At 39.5% G+C, this 22,428-nt stretch overlaps 1 protein-coding gene across 1 annotated transcript; it reads left to right on the top strand.

The window, feature by feature from the left end:
• The first annotated feature begins 545 nt into the window (after positions 1 to 545).
• LOC307117841 (cytochrome P450 2J4) lies at positions 546 to 15,490 on the top strand. Its single transcript, XM_079803009.1, has 10 exons — positions 546 to 656; positions 5,256 to 5,458; positions 5,539 to 5,701; positions 7,870 to 8,019; positions 8,141 to 8,301; positions 11,954 to 12,130; positions 12,295 to 12,433; positions 12,523 to 12,710; positions 13,807 to 13,948; positions 14,594 to 15,490. The coding sequence occupies exons 2-10, from the start codon at positions 5,261 to 5,263 to the stop codon at positions 14,767 to 14,769; spliced, it is 1,494 nt and encodes a 497-aa protein (XP_079659135.1). The 5' UTR covers positions 546 to 656; positions 5,256 to 5,260; the 3' UTR covers positions 14,770 to 15,490.
• Positions 15,491 to 22,428: the final 6,938 nt, after the last annotated feature.

The following is a 22,428-nucleotide window of genomic DNA, read 5'->3' as shown; positions in this document are numbered from 1 at the left end:
TTGGTGCTATATAGCACTAAAAAAGGTTCCCTTATGATTACGAGACTTTTTTTTTTAGAGTGTAGGTACTCAAGATTAACATGAGATTGGCAGAAACTGTGTGTGTTATGTAAACTTTAAGCAAACTAACCCTGGAACAGAACCTGCTCCGGAGAAGGTTATGTTCAGAGAGTGAGTTGCTATGGCTACTACATACCCTAAAATTGACCTCTGTTTTTGGAACCAAAAGTTGAGGTTATCCTCTTACTTGCCCTTAAACAAACCCAGGTATGTCACACAACCTGCTTTCTGGAAAAAAGCAGGTTGTGTGACATGGGTATGTCACACAACCCACTCCCAACCCCCTCTCCCCGTCTGGAGCTCATGGATGGAACATTCACATGTGTCATGTGATATTTGCAGATTTTAGCCATTCATGTGATAATGAAATTCCTAGAAGGACCCCTGAGTTTCTAAAAACAACATAATCTTTCCACTATCATTGTGGTTGGCAATGCACCAGAAGCACAGTTTTATAAGACATGGAGCTCTGTTTTGTTGATGAGACGAAATTCTTCCACAGTCAATACATTTCTGGACTGGAGCAACCATCAAGAGACACACACTGACCGCTTTCTCATTGACAAGATCTTCAGCTACTGCTCAAAGCACTCAAGGTAAAATTTGAATTTCCCCTATGTTAGCCTATGTTTATATATGGTGAATGTGATTTCACCAAGTACATCCTTGGTGATCCTGGAACATTATTCCAATCAGATTCGAGGGATAGGTTTACACATTTAATGACAAGTTTAGGCTTAAAACATGGGTTAGGGGCTTACACGACGCCTGTGAAGAGACGACTCAACGCCAGCGTTGTTATGGCCTAAATTAATACATGATTGATTAACTTTTTCTAACATTTTTCTTTAACATTCTCTTTCTAACATTTTTCAATGTACATTTATGAAACGCACTTTCTGTAAAGCTGCTTTGAAACAATGTGTATTGTGAAAAGCACTATACAAATAAATATGAATTTAATTGAATAGAATTGAATTATGCATCAGTGTTATTTAGGGATAAGTTATGGGTAGGGACCGGGTTAGGGTTATGTTTAGGAGTAGGGTCTAGGACTATGTTTCAATGTTCCAGGATCAGCAGATGATATTGATATAGGAACAAGAATCACCAAGAGTTGGATTTGACTGAAATGGTTAATGAATGAATGATTGTGCGTTTTATATTTTATTTCTACTTTTCTGTTCTTCTTGTGTGATTTTATGTCAAATAATTTAGTACTAGTGAATATGACGATGCTAAAAATAAAGGGTTTGTAAAGGAAAATAATTGCTCCTTCAGCCCGGATAAAGGTTAAAGGTCCTACAACCTTTGTACTAAAGTATGTGCTGTCTCCCATACGTTTTGCGTTCAAAGAACGTATGGATCAATACAGTAATTGCACACATTGTATATCAATCAAGGCATCAAGATTATGGAAGATAACACAATCAGAGCCCACACAGTTGCACATTCATGAAAACTATAATGGACAACTATTTAGACCAGTCTTAACAGTTAATAATAATAATAATAATAATTAAAGCTGCAAGCAGCATTTATCGGGGTTCAAGCAGTTAAGGCCTTTAAGCACACAAGCATCAAAAGACATTAAGTTTTATTTAGCAAGCATTTAACAACTGCCATCATAGATGAAAAAGTCAATTTACAGCCTATACAGGCAGTTTACCATAGGAAATATATGGTTTTAAAGCGTTTTTACAGTTATAGCACCTTTTGCCTGAGTCTTCTTATAGTCTTGCCTGATCTCCACCACTTTTATTAGTAGTACTCAAAGTGTGCCCATACTGTATATATGTGGAGGGAGTTTGATTGACAGGCGATCTGACTAATCATAATCCGCCATTTTGTCCAACAAAGCAGTCAGGAAAGTTAGTAGATTAACATAGGAGGAATTAAATTTGAAAAACAAAGTGTACTGACGTCTTAGCACTTTAAAACAACATTCCTTTTATGTTCATTCATGTTTATTTTAATTATATAAATTAACTAGAAGGAAGAGATGATCGGTTCACAAGCAGCTTTAACTGAGCCTCGAGTCTACAGCAATCTATCAGACACATTAAAGAGTCACAAAATGGTATTTATTGTTTAAATGTCTCTAAAAATTGACTACATTTGAAAGGTGAGACTTTGTTTCATATCAAAAGTACTTGTCTGTCAGCACGCAGTCTTTTCTCTGATCCGCAATGTATTTTTCAATGCGTGAGAACTTGGTGTGGTGTGAGAGTGGCGTCGCTTGTCAGACATAGCAACAGGAACTAAAGTGGGCGGGTCTTTGCGAACGGTCATTGACAGTATGGACGGGGATTCGCCAGTCCCAATTCAGAACAAATTTCCTCACAATCCATCATTGTTCGTTTCAAACATGTGAGAGCATCAAAATTATCCATGGGTGAAATTGATTGGATTTAATTTATTTTTTTGTCAGTTCCTATCATAATTTTAACATTTTGGCGTTATTGTTTAGCTATTTACCTATGTTTACAAATTTCCTTTGTTTTTTTGTTGTTGTCTCGATCAGACTAACAGCTTTGAAGATAACCACAATTTTTTAAAGCTCTAAATGACACTTACAAAAACCATAAGGCAAAACCTGGCATGTTTGGTATTGTTGGACTCGGCAAGGATTCTTAGGAGGTCACTCCTGTGAAAAAAAACACGGGCTTGAAACTTCTAAGGCTCCTTCAAGGCATTGTGCCAATGACGTATACTGAGTTTTTTGAGATACACCAATGTTCTCATAGACTATCATGGCACCCTGGACAAAGACACTGCATGCCAATTTTCAGTAGACTAACGGTTGGGTGCGCTTATAGCTATTTTCATAATTTCTTTCACTGTTATAGCGCCACCAAGTGGCCAATTGTCACGATTCTTTTCATGTCAACTCAGATTGAGCTTATGAACATGTGTCCCAAGTTTAGCGAAAATATCTCTTTCCGTTCACAAGTTATAACCATTTTATAGTGCCACCAAGTGTCCAATTGTCATGATTTTTTTCACGTGACCTCAGAATGAGCTCATGAACATGTGTCCCAAGTTTTGCGAAAATATCCCTTTCCTTTCACAAGTTATAACCGTTTTATAGTGCCACCTAGTGGCCAATCGTTGCTTTTTTTTTTTTTTTTTTTTTTTTTTTTCAAGTGATCTCAGAATGAGCTCACGAAGATGTATCCCAAGTTTAGCAAAAAAATCTCTTTCCGTTCACAATTTATAACCATGTTAGTAAAAATGGCCCTGGTGCCATCAAAGATTTTGGTTCCCCTTATCGACCGTTAATTGAAATTTTGAAATTTTTGGATGATTATTGATTGTCCGACTCCAGAGAATAGTCTTGCAGTGGTTTGGTTCCAATCGGGCCAAAAACCTAGAAGTCAGCAAAAATATGTTTTTAAAAAAAATGCAATTTACTCGAAATTGGCGCCTGAAGGGTCCTGGGATCCTGGTCCTGGGACAATCGGTCTAAGAGTTATGAGCAATTTTGAACTTTTGGTTGCTGTAGCGCCACCTATGGGCCATTCGGGGTCATACTCTGATAGGTTGTCCCCAAGTTGAGGCCTACCATCTGGCCAGGTTTCAAGTCTCTAGGCCTTACGGTTTGGCCTGCACGATGCGTTTTACGAATCCTTACAATTACAATAGGGTTTCAGCATTTCATGCTTGAACCCCTAATAATATGCATTTATTAAAGTGATTAGGCTTATAATGATGATAATAGGCTTCTTATGTACTGTGGATGAATCGTCCGATTCTAATTCTCGTGTGTTTTACTGTTGCTTTGGTTATCTCATATGAACGTGATAACCTTGAGTAACACAATTGGCAGCTGCTGTGAATTCGCACTCTAATTGCTTTATCGTGGCGTTATCTGGAAATACTGTTGATATGCTGATTATGTAATTATGTATATCAAGTTTTGCTATCAACTTGCGATATGGTCAGACGCGGGGCCTCGGGGTTCGAACTTTGTACGGACTATTTCCTTCACGCTCTCCCTGATGGAAAATGTGTCCATGCTCGAGCAATACACGTTATACATTATGTTGATAACAGAAGAATACAAAAGACAACAAAGATGGAGTCAAATGGTCAGCATTCTGGTGACTATTTAGACCAGGTTTTAAGTCATCACTAGGTTTTTTGTTGTTGTATGTATGACTATTTAATTAAACTTAAGAACGTTCGGTAGTGTTTGGCGTCAGGTGAATATCCTCCTAAAGGGAAGTGTACCTCCTAAAATATCTCAAATACTTTTTTTTTTATTCATTCATTCATTTATTTTGAACGAGACAAGGATGACTAATGCGACGACGCCTCTGACATCATAAACCACTAAAACGAATCGACTACCAAAGCGAATCAGGGTTTTAATGTGAAATGTGCTGAAGTATCGGTGTGAACGTTTTGAAAACAAATTAGGACACTGTGATCTCTCGGTAAGTACAACCTTGTTCTCTTCATCTGCAACTGTGCATGTCCTTTGCAGTAGTATATTGTGCAGTATGAAACACTACAACTCTGTGAGTGTGGAAATGGGTTCATATTAATGAACTCAAAAGTGTTTGGGCTCTTGAGATGCAATTAACAATACAAGTAGTGTTCAAAACTTAAACAAATAGTGTGGAAAGTGCATTAAATTTGTGAAACACATGTTCGTAGTTTATGTGATGAACACCTGTGTGAACCTGAGGAGACCTGACCTCTTCACTTAAAGGGATAGTTCACCCAAAAATAAAAATGTTATCATTAATTCCTCACCCTCATGTCGTTCCAAACTAAGACTTTCGTTCATCGTCAGAACACAAATGAAGATTTTTTTTTTGATGAAATCTGAGAGAATCTCACTCAATATGGGTTAGTTTTATGATCTCCTCATTAACTGGGAGGGACAGAAATCGCTCTGATTTCATTCAAAAGATCTTCATTTTTGTTTTGAAGATGAATGAAAGTCTTACAGGTTTGGAACGACATGAAGGTGAGAATGACTTAATGACTGAATTTTCATTTTTTGGGGGGGTGAACTAACCCTTTAAACACCAGTTTGACCAGTCATTGATCTTTTTGAGAAAAGCACCTAGCTCTGCAGTGATATTCATATATTAAATGCAACCTTTGTGGTCACACAGTTGCACACAGAGTACTTGTACATTTTAAGAGATCATTCATCTTTGTGCAAAATCTCTCTGTCTCAGTAAGCATGGCGTCAGTGTTGTCACAGCTGATGGGTCAGTGGATCGATGTTCAGGGATTCCTGATATTTCTGTGTGTGCTGCTGTTGGTGAAACACCTGCGAGATGTTCAGTCAAAGAACATGCCGCCAGGACCCTTCCCTCTGCCGATCGTTGGAAACGTATTGAACATAGGCTTTAGTGATCCAATGGACGTTTTTCCGAAGGTATGTGTGTTTTTTTTTTTTTCCAGATGCATATGTTTATTAAATGAGTTGTGTGCATTACAAGTTGACATGTTGATCAGATTGCAGAGAGGTATGGAGATGTGAGCACATTTTATCTGGGAAACAAACCCTGCATACTGCTCACTGGATACGAGACTTTCAAAGAGGCGTTTGTGGAACAGGCGGACATCTTCACAGACCGGCCGTACTTCCCTGTGAATGACAGGATCTGTAAAGGGAAAGGTAAAAACTGCTAAAAGAACACTGTACGCATATGAGTGATGCTATTTACAAATTGCTCACCAATTCATCTTTTTGTCAGGAAACATCTTGTATTCTGCTTTCATTCAAGGCATTATATGCGTTGTCAGACACAACTAATTTGTTTATTTATGCTGAAACTGAACTATGTTCCAGAACGAAATATCAAACTTCTGCTATAATTTTCAATTAGCATACCAGAACTGTTGTAAAATTGGGAAAGTGACCTTTTGCGATGGCTACAATAGCAAGCTTTGTCATTGAAAACATGCAGAACTGTCTGGAGATCGTTACAGTCATCCTGGGTTTAATGTAGCCTACATGAGAATTCTCCAGTCTCTCTTGAAATAAAGAAGTTCATTCTGTGAAAACATTTACAGAATTCAACGTGAACATATTTATTTTTATCCATATGACGTAGGGATGCAGCGAAATGATAAATCTTGGCCGAAGCCGAATAATATTAAAACACTTGGCCGAAGCCCAATACCGAACGCAAATTTTGAAAAAAAAAGTCATTGATTTTGCCTTTTTTTCACCATTGCATAAATGTGCTTTTTTTTTTTTTTTTTTTTTTTTTTTTACTATTTTGTCTTGCTTTAAAAAAAAAAGAATACAAAAAAATAAATACTACAATTTAAAAATATCTATTTAACACTGAACGTTTTTAGCATTCCAGCAGACATTATACAAACAAAGCACAATATAACTTAAAAAAATATATTTGGCCATCTTATCTTTGGCCAATTATGCCCTACAGGTATCATAATCAAATCATAATCAAATTTAGTTTTTTTGTTCATGAGAGGTTTTGCAAGCCTGTATAAATGTGTACCTTGAATGCAATGTAAGTCGCTTTGGATAAAAGTGTCTGCCAAATGCATAAATGTAAAAAAAAAAAATGTAAATGTATAATTCAGCACTGAATAAAAAGTGAGTGGAGTCGGACTAACTTAAAACACATTGGCCATTGCGTACAAGAGATCAACAACTATGTCACGTTGTATGGATACATTTGACTTTCTACAGACACAAATATGCACTGGAGCATTTGCCAATATATTATTACAGTATCAACTGAGGGTTGCTTGCATTTGAGGGTGCTTGGAGAATACAGCAGACCAGTGTCTGCAAACGGCAATTTCTGCGTCTTTCTCTGACACTTTAAAGCACACTATGCGTCCGCACGAGCGCGCGGCAAAAATGACGTCATCGCAGATTGCCAAACGGACGAGGTGCGCGTGCAGTCAGCGGAGCCAGATGAAAGTATAAACAAGGCTTATTTGCTGCATTTAGAAGCTTGCCCGCCTCTCACACACTGGTTGCTATATTTGATCGCGCCATCAAAAACCTCATTGTTCGGTAAAATTTATTGTCTTTTCACTTTTTCATTTCATGAACCATGAAAAGGTTTATCCCACCCCTCTCAAACCGATTACAATTTCATTCGGTTTGGCCATTTTTATTCCGATTTAGGTGTTTATATGGAGCATTTTCATTCGGATTGGGCTTTTAAACCGATTACAGTGCTCCATGTAAACACACCTATTGTGAGGTTGTGGGAAAGTTTTTCAGACTTGTACAGTTCTTGCTGCTCTGCATATATTCCCAAAGTATTATTAAACGAACACGCCACTATTTTTGAAAATAGGCTCATTTTCCGACTCCCCTTGAGTTAAAAAGTTACGTTTTACCATTTTCGAATCCATTCAGCCGATCTCCGCATCTGGCAGTAGCACTTTTAGCATACATTACGAGCGAGGATGCTAACGGTCTAATCAGATTCAATAATCTATGCTAAAAGTGCTAGCGCCAGACCCAGAGATCGGCTGAATGGATTCGAAAACGGTAAAACTCAACTTTTTAACTCTATGGGAGTTGGAAAATGAGCCTATTTTCAAAAATAGTGGAGTGTTCTTTTAAGGAACTGTGTGGCAGATTTCAGCACTCACTGTCAGAGTGTAACACAGTTTTGGAAAGTACAGATACTGAAGGATGGGGCAGTGCAAATTTTAGAACCAGCAGCAAATTTGTAGGCCATGAGTAATGGCGGTTACCGATTTCACTTGTAAAAAGGGTGTGTACACAGCCTCAAGGGAATGCACTTTAGTAATCATAGATTTTGCTCTTTTTATCCCTTTTGTATGAAGGTCTGATCTTCTCCAGTGGGCACATGTGGCGTCATCAGAGGCGTTTTGCTCTGGCAACACTGAAGTATTTTGGTGTGGGCAAGAGAACTTTAGAAGACTCCATCCTGCAGGAGTGTCACTTTGTCTGTAGCACTTTTCAAACCAAGCAAGGTCAGAGCACACGGTTTCTGCATGAATTCATACATCTGAACAAGTACATACTGCTCTCTACAGGCAAAGGTTTGAAAGTACGGTTTGCAGTAACCACTATTTCTCTCTTTTGCTTTCCTAGGTTTGCCATTCAACCCTCATCACATCTTGAACTACGCGGTGGGCAATATAATATGCAGCCTGGTTTTTGGCCACAAGTTTGAGTATGACAACCATCTTTTTCACGAGCTGTTGCAGTATTCAGATGACACCTTTAAGCTGCCCATCAATGTCTGGGGCCGGGTACGAGAACCAATTTACAATAATGGATATTTTTCACAAAAGTGCCCGTTATACTTTTTTAAAAGCGCATAGTTTTGTTTTGGAGTCTCCTAGAAAAGGCTTACATGATTTGAGGGTCAAAAACACCTTTTCTCATAATATCCATTGTAGCATCACCTCTTTTCTCACACTGTCTCGATCAGTTCGATAAAGGATTTGGTCTTTCTAAACCCTCCTTTCTGTGAGCCTCCTCTGCTCTGATTGGTCAGATGGCTCAGTCTGTTGTGATTGGTCGACCTCTTACAGCTTGTCCGAAACCAAACGGCCGTTACCATATCTGCATTTCAGCTTCACTTGATGCACAGTGATATGAACAGTAACAATGGTTTTACCGTATCAATTTCAGTGCGAGTCCTCGTCCTTTGTAAGTGCAGCAAAGAGGATTTACTTTCTCAGCACAGAAAACAGCGTCTTCTTGACATGTCGACACACAGACCAAATTCTTCCAGTCTCAGCTACAACTACAGTGTTTGAGGGTCAAAGACGTTGTTCGTGGACAGCCAATGAAGACCATAGACTGGCATTAAGCAAATGTGTTACATTGTTACTTAGGAGACTGTAATTACTGAAGACTCGTTTCAGCAGTTCAGAATCCATTCTTTTTTTAGGAGACAATAACTTTTTTTGTCGTGCACTTTTGATCTTTGCAGACATTTTACATTCACAAACAGCTTTATTACACACTGCATGAAAGGTAATGTTCAAGAAAGCATCAGAGGGGAACTTTAAAGGGTTAGTTCATCCAAAAAGGAAAATTTGGTCAGTACTTACCCTCATGTCGTTCCAAACCCGTAAGACCTTCGTTCATCTTCAGAACACAAATTAAGATATTTGATGAAATCCGACAGCTTTCTGACCCCACATAGACGGCAATTTAATTACCACTTTCAAGGCCCAGAAAGCTTGTAAAGACATCGTTAAAATAGTCCATGTGACCCCAGTGGTTCAACGTTAATGTTATGAAGTGACGAAAATACTTTTTGTGTGCAAAAAAACGAACAGAAATACTGACTTTATTCAACAATTTATTTTCTGTCAGTCTCCTTTCCAGTTTACTCTGTAAATACAGTGCAGCACTTCTGGGTTCTTCGGCAGAATGCCGGCTCACCATTGGCCGACGCTGTTCATGTGAACACCACGACGCATGTGTCTGTGTTAATTTCGTTGACGAATAATTTGTCAATTTTCGTCAACAACCTTTTTTCACTGACGAAAACTAAATAAAAACTAGTGTTGGATGACAACTATGACGAAAATGTTTTCTTTTTCGTCAACAAATAAAAACGAGACGAAAATGTTAGGGAGGGACGATTAGGGCAGAGATCCAGTCAGAACTGATGTCCTGTGTAACAGATGCGCACATTTGATCTGAACTGATCTAGCCGCTGGAGAACACGGCGCTGTTGCGCTTCTAAAGTAATGATGAGTAATGAGTAATGACACTGTTTGCTTTACGATGTTTATATAGTAATATGTTTTAGACGGTTGTAACAATGCATATTTTATCTCCTGAACTTGAATGAGCAACTGCAACAGAGGCGCAGACATTTCAAAATAAGAGTCCCGGTGTTTTTCGAGCTTGTTTATAATTAAGTCACGCATTATATATTCGTTTTTGGTTACACAATAAACTTTATTTGACTTCATTCCGATTTAATTTATAGTCAGGAGGACCAGTATTTGACACGCATTCAATAAAGTATCAGGGTTATAATAGTTAATAACTAAAACCATTTAAAAAAACTTAATTACTTGAAATTAAATAAATGTTAACTGAAATAAAAAAAATAAAATGAACAAACTTATTTGAAGCTTTAGCTTAACCTGATATGGCCTACTGACTAAAACAGAAATACTAAGTTATAAAAACTATATAGCTGTTTTAAAAAAAAAACAGACAAAGTGAATTAAGCTCTCTTTCGTGTATTTATGTCAAAAACAAAATGATGTAAAAATGTCAGTTCAAGTGACAGTCGGTTATGTAAGGCTTAAATGCTTAATGTATTACAATTTAACTAAACTCATTAGATTTTAGGAGACTAAATATGCTGTAGATTTAGTCGACTAAAACTAAAAACAATTCAGATGACTAAAATGACTAAAACTAAATCAAAATTTGCTGTCAAAATTAACACTGGCATGTGTGTGATGCTGACGCAGGAGCTAGCCAATGATGAGCTGCCGTTCTGATGTAGAACTTGGAAGTGCTGCACTCTTAAATGCATTTCTGGGCCTTGAAAGTGTTAAATTATATATAAATATAATGTTCACACAGGCATCAGAGATCACAATAGGCACACGTAAACATACCAACAAAACAAAAAAGGAAATGTCCAAACCATCTGTTATCAATTTTTTTTACATTTGAATTGCTTGAGGAAAAAAAACATTTTGAATCTGTTTTTCCTACAACGGGGGAAAAATACCATCGACCAATTAGCAACAGTTCAAAAGCCAATGTTGTGGATATTACAGAAAAGTCATTTCTTTAAGAAATTCATTCTCTGTTGTGGCTTCCTACTTGCAGTATATGATCAGTCCACATCTCTCATTTAAGCTTATTGTCAAGTACAACAACTGCATGTACAATGTACTGTAATTATTTAATTAATAGGCAGCCAATACAATCAGTCACAAATTTAAATATCTTGGTGTACTTGACAAAAAGCTTAGAAGGGACCAGTGTTATTTTGAAGCAACAAAAATGACATATAAAAAATGCATATTTGAAGTTAGATTATGAAAATTGTGTTTTTCTTTATTTTTAAACAAGAGGGGACTTGCAACTCTGACGATGTCTACCTATCCAACAGGGACCTCCATAGCCTGCAATGGAACTGTGTGTGTTCTAAAGACAAAGTTAACTGGCAGTAAAGTCTTTCTCCATATGTTATTTCATGGACCTTTTTTGGAGATAAAAACTCACGTTGACTTGCTGCATTGAAAAATGTTCTGTTGGTTAATTATATTATGTGAACCAAATGTATTTTTAACATTGAAAATTTTTTAGTTGGTTCAACAACTAAATCGTCAATGCAACAATCAACGCAAAACTGAATTTTAATTTCCAAAATCTTATTACAGTGTATTTATGGCAAGAATTAGTGTTTTATGTTTTAAATCAAGCAGATATTCATTAAAAAATTTTAATGAAACAATTGCAGGTCACCACTTTATACACTGGACAGTGATTTTGATAAATGGACTTTTATAAGATTTTGATTAACACAACGCCTGTTTGGTTGCTTTGCCATTTCTTGTGGAGGGGGGTAGGGGTTGTTGGTTAAATCGCCTCCAGTAGAAATTAGAAATCGCGTTCGCAGGGGTACTGCGGTGCGATCGAATAGGGCACTTTCACTTTCAAAGGGGCAGGAGCTCCCCCTTAAAATAATGATAAAGTAATCACAAAAATTCAAAATTCAATTTGTTGTAGTTTTCATTTGCCACTATTGAAGTTTACTCAGCTATGATGTCTAAATTGTCATTTGTAAAGACCAGGAAAATGCATTTATTTTATGTTGACTCTAAAAAGCGAGATCAATGACACTTTTTTTTACTGCAAAGATTCATGAAACAAGACTTCATGAAACAACTTGTATTTGTCCCTCAACAGTTGTATAACACGTTTCCCGCCTTGATGTCCTTGCTGCCAGGAAAGCACCAGACTACATTTGCCAACCTTTCCAAGCTGAAGCTCTTTTTTCAGGAGGAAATCAGGAAGCACAAAGAGGACAGAAACCCATCCAGTCCCAGAGACTACATTGACTGTTATCTGGATGAAATTGAGAAGGTAACTGTTTTTTAGCAGATCCTGGCATGATGTCAGGAAATCCTCTCTTCTAGTTTTGTACACTGACAATTCATGCATTTCAAATGAAATCAAGTGAACTCAATGGATAGTTAGCCCATATTTATACCTTCCATTTACCTTTTCCTCTCCCTCGTCTTTCCCAGTGTAAGGACAGCGAGGCAGAATTCACAGAGGAGAACCTGATACACTGTGTGTTGGATCTGTTTGGAGCCGGAACAGAAAGCACTGCTAAATCACTCAGCTGGGCTTTACTCTACATGGCCAAGTATCCAGAGGTGCAAGGTAGGCTGCTCCACTCCGCTCCTGTGATCTACTTGTTAAGCAAATGTGTATATGTGTGTCCACATACTCTGCATGTTCACTTCCCACAGAGAAAGTCCAGTCTGAGATCGATCAGGTGATTGGACAGACACGGCAGCCGTCGATGGAAGACAGGACACATCTGCCGTACACTTACGCTGTGATCCACGAGGTTCAGAGGTTTGCGAATGTTCTTGCCTTCATTCCACCAAGAGTTGCCAGCAAAGACACCACAGTAGCAGGATGCCTCATTCCAAAGGTACGCCAGAAAATACTGTTTGTATTTCAGCACACTTTTCTTTTTTTTTACCCATATTTTGCAACAAAAAAATGGCTTTCTCTTTCATTAGCTACTGCATTACAGTACTGTCCTGGATTTAAATGGGCAACAATTTAACGATTTTGGTAGAAACGAGAATGAGTTTCTTTGAGTTAACTCTTGTGCATCCTTAAGGAGATTTTTGTCTTAAGTTTATTTATTTATTTTTTATTTTTTTATCATCATTATATTGCTTGTGTTAATGCCAACTGCAGAAGTGTGTATTTTCATTGGAATATTAATATTTCGCCCTCATTTCCTTTTAATAAATCTATTTTACATTTAGTAGCACACAATAGTTACACCCAGGACAACAATGTCCCCATTGAAACTGCATCACTTTATAGTTAAATGGACCTGGGATTAAAAATGGCTGTCTTTGTTAGTAGGCTTTCCTTCTGTTGGCAAGGCTTCGAAATTAAAATGTTTACACCCTTTTTTTTTTTTTACCAGATGGCGCCATTTACTCAGGTTTGGCCTATAAAGCCATATTTTTTCCTGTTTTCTGCTTCTGCAGAAATTATGCAGCTATAATTATCTTGGAGTGGATGTAAGAGTGTTGTTTATATGTGTAATTAAAAAAAAAGTGTGTGTGTGTGTAATGTTTGAGTGAGAGAAATTATACTGTACTGAAAATCCCAAATCGCATGCGTGTGTGTGAGACGCGTCCATACACACATATATTATATAAACACAAACCTTTGTTAGAATTTGACAGCTAAAAAAATATTCATAAATCATTTTCATAAAAAAAAAAAACTATTTTCGTTTCACTTTAACAATAATCTACCAAGAATCTTCTTTAAAATGTGAAACTTGGGAGCACAGTGTCCATTTTATTTTGTAATAAAGACATTTTTGTCCTCTAAGGACCTCAGGGTAACTTTTTAAAATTGCATGAGGGTAAAATGTGGTAAACATACAGATTTTTTTTTAAAAATGATATGTAGCCAGAACGTGATTCTGTTTTAGTAAACAAACTGTTTTTTAATGTTTGCAATGTTCTTACAATGTCTGACATTTTGTGCTCTGACAGGGTGTGATGGTGCTGCCGATGCTGAAGCCAATCCTAGAGGATAAGAAGGAGTACAGCACTCCGGATGAATTCAACCCCGCACACTTTCTGGATGAAAACGGCAAATTTTTGAAGAGAGAAAAGTTCATGCCCTTTTCAATAGGTAGGTCATAAGGAATATGCAATATATAAACTATAACTAAAATAAATATGTACATGCACACATGCACTACTGTTCAAAAGTTTGGGGTCCCCACTTTTTTTCTGCTCACCAAGGCTGCATTTATTTGATCAAAAGTACAGTAAAAACAGTAATATTGTGAAGTATTACAATTTAAACTAACAGTTTTCTATGTAAATGTATAGTAAAATGTAATGTATTTCTGTGATGCAAAGCTGGATTTTCAGCATCATTACTCCAGTCTTCAGTGTCACATGATCCTTCAGAAATCATACTAATATGATGATTTGCTGCTCAAGAAACATTTATGATTATTATCAATGTTGAAAACAGTTGTGTAGATCATATTTTTGTGGAAACCGATACATTTTATTCAGGATTCTTTGATTAATAGAAAGTTAAAAAGTACAGCATTTATTTGAAACCGAAAACTTTTGTAACATTATAAATGTCTTTACTCTCACTTTTGATCAATTTAATGCATCCTTGCGGAATAAAATTTCTTTAAAAAAAAAACCATTACTGACCCCAAACGTTTTGAACGGTCAAGTGAATAAACAAATCTACACTAAAATGAGATTTTCTAAAGTTGACCTCGGCTGTACTGATCCAGACTGTGATTTCCAGGTAAGAGGATGTGTTCGGGTGAGCAGCTCGCTCGTATGGAGCTCTTCCTCTTCTTCACGTCTCTGATGCAGCGTTTCAACTTCCTGCCTCCTGAGGGACAAACGCTGAGTCTCAAAAGGACAGTTGCCATCGCGTCCGCTCCTGAACCTTTCCAAATCCGTGCTATGCCTCGATAATGCGACACTATTGCAACCTAAAATAAAAGAATTGGCTCATATAGCACACTGATGAAGTACAGATAAGCATTTCTTTCTCTGGTAACATTAAACGCACACATAGTTATGAAAATGGCATTATTTTAATTTCTTACACACGGTTTGTTTCTTTGATCTTGCATATATTCAGGCTTTCCCCATTTTAAATATCCCACATAGGGGACTGTCCATGTTTGGCTATTTAGGGCGCAAAACATCTTTCTATATCGATAGCCATTAAAAGTAGCTTTATATTCTAATATGTAGTACGAAGCCCTTAACTCTTTCCCCGCCAAACATGGAATTTTCCGGGTTACTGTGTTTTCACTGTTATATGCTAGGGGGCACTGTTACACAACTTCTAAATGAATACAGGTTTCCTGATCAAAACACAGGCGAAGACGACGCAGAAAAAAGCGAGTGTATGTAAGCAGATGCATATGTAAAATAATGCGATCATCAACATTAAACATCATATAAATCGTTACTGAATGAAATGTCGCCCCAGGACGAACTCTAGGACTGAAGCTTTGGGGTGTTGATGGACTCGATCTACTCCATCGGTGTTTGATCATCCTTCTGAATCTGATCTGGATGAAGTCTTTGACAAAAATTTAATTTTCTCAGCTTTTTGCTCAAAATGTTGCTTCTTTTATGAAACGTACCCATATTCAAGTGTTGATTAAAAAAATAATGGATGTTTTTTTTTGTTGTTTAAAAGCAGAGGGTCTGCTCTTTCTTTTGATATATTGCATGTTCCGATATTCATACAACAAAATATTCTGGGGGCCATTACATTTTTGTGAAAATAATCAAAAACCCTTGCAGTGGCTGGCAACTTTTTTTAAAAACGCTAGCGGAGAAAGAGAGTTAAAGGAACACGGTGATGGAAAACAATATGAAAAGGCCTTCTGAAGCGAATCGATGCATTTGTGAAAGAAAAATGAAAATTAAAGTGCCTCTCGCAGTTTAAAATGCTTACGCTTTGTCTGATGAGCGTAACTGGTAGCGTAAGCATTTTGACCTACAGAGGCACTTTCAACACCTTTTCTATAAATTGAATACAGAAGGCGATTGGCCGAAACTTTACTTTATAAAGTTTTAAAAATAAAAATATTTTTCTTACACAAACGCATCGATTCGTTTCAGAAGGCCTTTATTAACCCCCCGGAGCCGTGTGGAGCAGTTATATGATGGATAGATGCCCTTTTATGGACCTCATAAATGAGACCACAAGTCACTGCCATTATAAAGCTTGGATTAGCCAGGACTTTTTTTAACATAACTCTGATTTTATTTGTCTGAAAGAAGAATGTCATATACACCTAGGATGACTTGAGGGCGAGTAAATAATGGACATGGATATTCATTTTTGGGTGAACTAACCCTTGAAGTCTTCCGTTGTAACCCGTGGTGGTTAAGTGTTTTTCAGTCACAAGATGGCGCCAGACAGTCAACGACAGCAGAGTGACACGTTAAGCATATAAGTAGAACCGTTCAATATAACTCGTAGTACCCGGATGAGCGGTGTGTTTTTCTCTTTGGCGGTTGTTATCTGGGAATAAGTTAAAATAGCATACCATCAGAATGTATAATATCAACTGGAAGTGAATTTGACTAGAAGCTTCACACACTAAAGTTACAAATGGCTGCATCTGCTCTTACGTTTAAAAACAAGCTGGAATAAAAGCATGAACTGGACTTGTATTTGCTGCTGTCTTTGACGTCACGGCTCATGAAGGTTTTGTTCTGTGTATATTCTTGTGGTGCCCTCATCTTTATCATAATGTCATTTTCCTGTGACTCCAGAGTCATTATTCACATGGCATTTATGACTCAAGATATATATATATATATATATATATATATATATATATATATATATATATATATATATATATATATATAATAAAAATCAGTATTTATTTGATTAGCCTTGTAATAAGCAGGACAAGGACAATTATCGGAAAATAAACTGTCAGAGTAATACAAGAGCCTGTTTGGGGTTTAATATGGGGTCATTTTGCCAGGTTGGTTAATGGTACCTTTTATCCCTTTATGTATTTCAATTTAATTTGATCAAATAAAAGGCATCAGTGAAACTTAAGTGTACTGTTTTGCTCTTCCTAATCGCATTTGTTTACCTTTATAACTGTGCAGGTCCTTTGATTGTAACTTGGTCTAAACAAGACTTGTCTGGTTGTTTAAATCTCTGGGATTATTCTGGATTTGTATGAAGGTGCCAGTGGTTAATTTAAGCCCTGGTGCTTTTATGGGATATTACACAAAACAATTAACAGAAATATGATGTAAGTAGCTATGTTTCCATCCACCTATTTTTATGCGCATTTTGGGATATTGCATCAAAAAATGCTGAATAGAAACGCCAAGATGCGCATAAAAAAACAACAACGTATGCACTCGTTGAGTCAGATAAATATTCTATCCGATACGAAAACATGCGCATAACTGCGATGGAAATGCATTTACCGAATAAATTCCTTGATGTGCATTAAAAAAAACTAAAAAAAACATGTGACTTTTGCGATGTAACAGCATAACAGAGGCGGACAGTACTTAAGTATTTTTACTTTCTACTACAGTAAATTTTTCAAGTGTATATATTTTATCAGTGTTTTTCTTTGGAAAACTTTTTAATTCATTACATTCCAAAGCATAATTTATAATGTCATAATTTTTAATGCACTACATTTAATAAATAAAAGTTTACCTTGAATACTTAATTACATAAAAAATATAGTACTTTCTTACTTGTACTCAAGTCAAATTTTAATTACTTTTACTTGAGTAAAAGTATACAATACTAAATTTTTAATGTAATTAAGTATTAAATGATATTCAAAATGAAACACAGTGCAGTAAAAAATACAAATATTATGTTTTGGAAGGTTGTGAAGTAAAGTTTTCCAAAGGAGAACACTGATAAAGTACATATACTTGGAAAAATAAAATTACTTGGATTGTAAAAATACTTAAGTACTGTCCGCCTCTGCTAACCAGCGGAAAAATCTTGTTTGCAAAGCATCTGAAATGCTGCTTCGGTCATTCAGAAGTCTGTCGTCAAAGATGCTCGGTATATTTCCCTCCTAGAACTGTCTTACACGACTGCGTTCCCAAACAGCACATCTGCCTCTGAAAGCATGACAACAAGTTTATTGAGACGCACAAGTTTCTCTGAGACGCAAATCATTTATTATATATACGAAAATGAATATATATGGTGGCTTCTATGTTTCTTACTGATTTATTTTAGCGGTAGTTTATCAAGAAGTGACTATGTTCTCTTCGACTCACTGGATGGAAACGGTGCTTTATTCGCAAATGCAATATTGCAATTTTGCACAAATTACATTCAGAACTTTGAATGGAAACATAGCTAGTGTAGGCTAAACTGCATTAATGTGTCTTTGTCCATGTGTAATGTGGAGTTGCCCATGGTGAGAGGCGGAGGGCTGGAGTGGGTTTGCTTATAGCCCCCCAGCTCTGCCGCCATGTGTTGGAGTTCACCCTGGTGAACGAGAGGGTCGCTTCCCTGTGACTTCGAGTCGGGGATAGGTCTCTCACTGTCGTTTGTGCCTACGGCCCAAATGGCAGTGCGGAGTACCCGGCCCTCTTGGAGTCTCTGGAAGGGGTGCTGGAAAGTGCTCCGACTGGAGACTCCGTCGTTCTACTGGGGGACTTCAACGCCCACGTGGGCAGTGACAGTGACACCTGGAGGGGCGTGATTGGGAGGAACGGCCCCCCTGATCTGAACCCGAGCGGTGTTATGTTTTTGGATTTCTGTACTAGCCACGGTTTGTCCATAACGAACACCATGTTCAAGCATAAGGGTGTCCATCAGTGCACGTGGCACCAGGACACCCTAGACCGGAGGTCGATGATCGACTTTGTGGTCGTCTCATCTGACCTTCGGCCGTATGTCTTGGACACTCGGGTGAAGAGAGGGGCGGAGCTGTCAACTGATCACCACCTGGTGGTGAGTTGGATCCGATGGTGGGGGAGGAAGCTGGACAGACTCGGCAGACCCAAACGTACTGTAAGGGTCTGTTGGGAACGTTTGGCCGAGTCCCCTGTCAGAGAGATCTTCAACTCCCACCTCTGGCAGAGCTTCGACCGGATCCCGAGGGAGTCTGGAGATATTGAGTCCGAGTGGACCATGTTCTCCACCTCCATTGTCGATGCGGCCGCTCGGAGCTGTGGCCGTAAGGTCTCCGGTGCCTGTCGAGGCGGCAATCCCCGAACCCGGTGGTGGACACCGGAAGTAAGGGATGCCGTCAAGCTGAAGAAGGAGTCCTATTGGGCCTGGATGGCTTGTGGGACTCCGGAGGCAGCTGACCGGTACCGGCAGGCCAAGCGGACTGCAGCCCGGGTAGTCGTGGAGGCAAAAACTCGGGCCTGGGAGGAGTTTGGTGAGGCCATGGAGAAAGACTATCGGTCGGCCTCGAAGAGATTCTGGCAAACCGTTCGACGCCTCAGGAGGGGGAAGCAGTGCCCTACCAACACTGTTTACAGTGGAGATGGGCACCTGTTGACCTCAACTGGGGATATCGTCGGGCGGTGGAAGGAATACTTCGAGGATCTCCTCAATCCCACCGACATGTCTTCCGTTGAGGAAGCAGTGGCTGGGGACTCAGAGGTGGACTCGTCCATCACCCGGGCTGAAGTCATCGAGGTGGTTAAAAAGCTCCTCGGTGGCACCGGGGTTGGATGAGATCCGCCCTGAGTACCTCAAGTCTCTGGATGTTGTGGGGCTGTCTTGGCTGACACGCCTCTGCAACATCGCATGGCGGTTGGGGACAGTACCTCTGGACTGGCAGACCGGGGTGGTGGTCCCTCTTTTCAAGAAGGGGGACCGGAGAGTGTGTTCCAACTACAGGGGGATCACACTTCTCAGCCTCCCCTGGAAAGTCTATGCCAGGGTACTGGAGAGGAGAATTCGGCCGATTAGTGGAACCTCGGATTCAGGAGGAACAGTGTGGTTTTCGTCCCGGTTGTGGAACACTGGACCAGCTCTATACCCTTTCCAGGGTGCTGGAGGGTTCATGGGAGTTTGCCCAACCAGTCCACATGTGTTTTGTGGATTTGGAGAAGGCATTCGACTGTGTTTCTCGTGGCATTCTGTGGAAGGTGCTCTGGGAGTATGGGGTCGGCGGCCCCCTGCTTTAGGGCTGTTCGGTCCCTGTACGACCAGAGCAGGAGCTTGGTCCGCATTGCCGGCAGTAAGTCATACTTGTTCCCGGTGCATGTTGGACTCCGGCAGGGCTACCCTTTGTCACCGGTTCTGTTCATAATTTTTATGGACAGAATTTCTAGGCGCAGCCAAGGGCCGGAGAGTGTCCGGTTTGGGGACCACGCGATTTCGTCACTGCTTTTTGCGGATGTTGTCGTGTTGGCCTCCTCGAGCCAGGACCTTCAGCGTGCACTGGGACGGTTTGCGGCCGAGTGTGAAGCGGCTGGGATGAGAATCGGCACCTCCAAGTCCGAGGCCATGGTTCTCAGTCGGAAAAGGGTGGCTTGCCCGCTTCAGGTGGGTGGAGAGTTCCTGCCTCAGGTGGAGGAGTTCAGGTATCTTGGGGTCTTGTTCACGAGTGAGGGAAGGATGGAACGGGAGATTGACAGACAGATCAGTGCAGCTTCTGCAGTAATGCGGTCGATGTACCGGTCTGTCGTGGTAAAGAAAGAGCTGAGCTGCAAGGCAAAGCTCTCGATTTACCGGTCAATCTGCGTTCCTACTCTCACCTATGGTCATGAGCTGTGGGTCATGACCGAAAGGACAAGATCCCGGATACAGGCGGCCGAAATGAGCTTTCTCCGTAGGGTGGCTGGGCTCCCTTAGAGATAGGATGAGGAGCTCAGTCACTCGGGAGGAACTCGGAGTAGAGCCGCTGCTCCTCCACATCGAGAGGAGCCAGCTGAGGTGGCTCGGGCATCTATTTCGGATGCCTCCTGGATGCCTTCCCAGGGAGGTGTTCCAGGTACGTCCCACCGGGAGGAGGCCCCGGGGAAGACCTAGGACACGCTGGAGGGACTATGTCTACCGGCTGGCCTGGGTATGCCTCGGGGTTCCCCCGGAAGAGCTGGAGGAAGTGGCCTGGGAGAGGGAAGTCTGGGCGTCTCTGCTTAGACTGTTGCCCCGCGACCTGGCCCCGGATAAGCCGAAGATGATAGATGGATGGATGGATGGATGGATGTCTTTGTCCAGACCATTGCTGCTCAAGTTCCACAGTCTGTGAGCACATCTTTAGTTCCTGTCTCTATGAAGCCGCTCCTTTTGAAAAGCACAATGTGCTCTGATTGGTCGGCTGGAGCAGTGTTTTGTGATTGGTCGGCTGGAGCAGTGTTTTGTGATTGGTCAACGGCTTTGAGTGTTTTTAGAAAATCCATCCAAATCCGTCCATTGCCATACACGTTTTAACACACTAATAGGACGCCTTTAGGTAACATTGTATGTTTGCTACTGCAGAAATAAACCATACACTCATGTTTTCTTTGTAATATTTGTATTATCCATTTGATATTTCTTTATAATTCTAAACTTTGGGAATTACTTTCTGCTTCATTATTCTTGACCGAAGAACCTGAGGACTGAAACATCACAGTCCAACATCACAGCTTTCTGTCAGTTAGTGGCAAGAGCAGTTGATCACAAACCGGCGTGCAGGGAAACGGCCGACTGGGCAACAGTTGTTGATGGCTGACTTATCACAAGACATAGTGTGAGCAGAAACAATTGAAAGGAGAGATCGATGAATAGCAAGAAAACACAGTCAGCTTTCTGATGGCAATGGTTATCTTATTAGTGAAATACTTACATGTGTTGAGTCTTGAGTTATTCAGAGAAAGTCTTCTCTTGCTCTGGTGTTTTTCTCCTGAGCAGTCCGGTGTATTCATCCACATCTTCATATCCACCCCATCCACAGCTCCGAGCTGAAGAGTGTGAAGAATGTCTCGTCTCATGCATGCGAGGGAGAGCTTGGTGTTTATGATGAGTCTCACTCATTTAATTTTAAGTACAGCGACTTTACAGCGTTACTAAGAACAAGTGATTTTTTTATCACAATGGGAATGGTTGTTTACTACTAATGAGTTAAAAGCAGTTTAATGAATTACACGAGTGGATTTCCATGTTATGCAATAGTAAATAAAGTTTGGCAGGAGCATTTATTCTCACATTATGTTTTCGTACTACATACACTATATAGAAAAACTAAAACTCCTATTTACGAATAAGATCATTGCTGTCATAACTCTGAGTGTTTGGCATGGTAATTAAAATGACAATGTTGATATATTTGGTCTTGGCAGAATAGATCTACTATACACTGCTGCTGTTATTGATGCTGCTGTTATTGATGCTGCTGTTATTGATACTGCTTATATTGATGCTGCTGTTATTGCTGCTGCTGCTGTTATTGATGCTGCTTGTATTGATGCTGCTGTTATTGATGCTGCTTGTATTGATGCTGTTGTTATTGATGATGCTGCTGTTATTGATGCTGCTGCTGTTGTTATTGCTGCTGTTATTGATGATGCTGCTGTTATTGATGCTGCTGCTGTTGTTATTGCTGCTGCTGCTGTTATTGATGCTGCTGCTGTTGTTATTGATGATGCTGCTGTTAT

Source organism: Gobio gobio, assembly GCF_949357685.1.
Source record: "Gobio gobio genome assembly, chromosome: 21".
NCBI classification, from domain to species: Eukaryota; Metazoa; Chordata; class Actinopteri; order Cypriniformes; family Gobionidae; genus Gobio; species Gobio gobio.
This window is presented reverse-complemented; position numbering and strand designations above follow the sequence as displayed.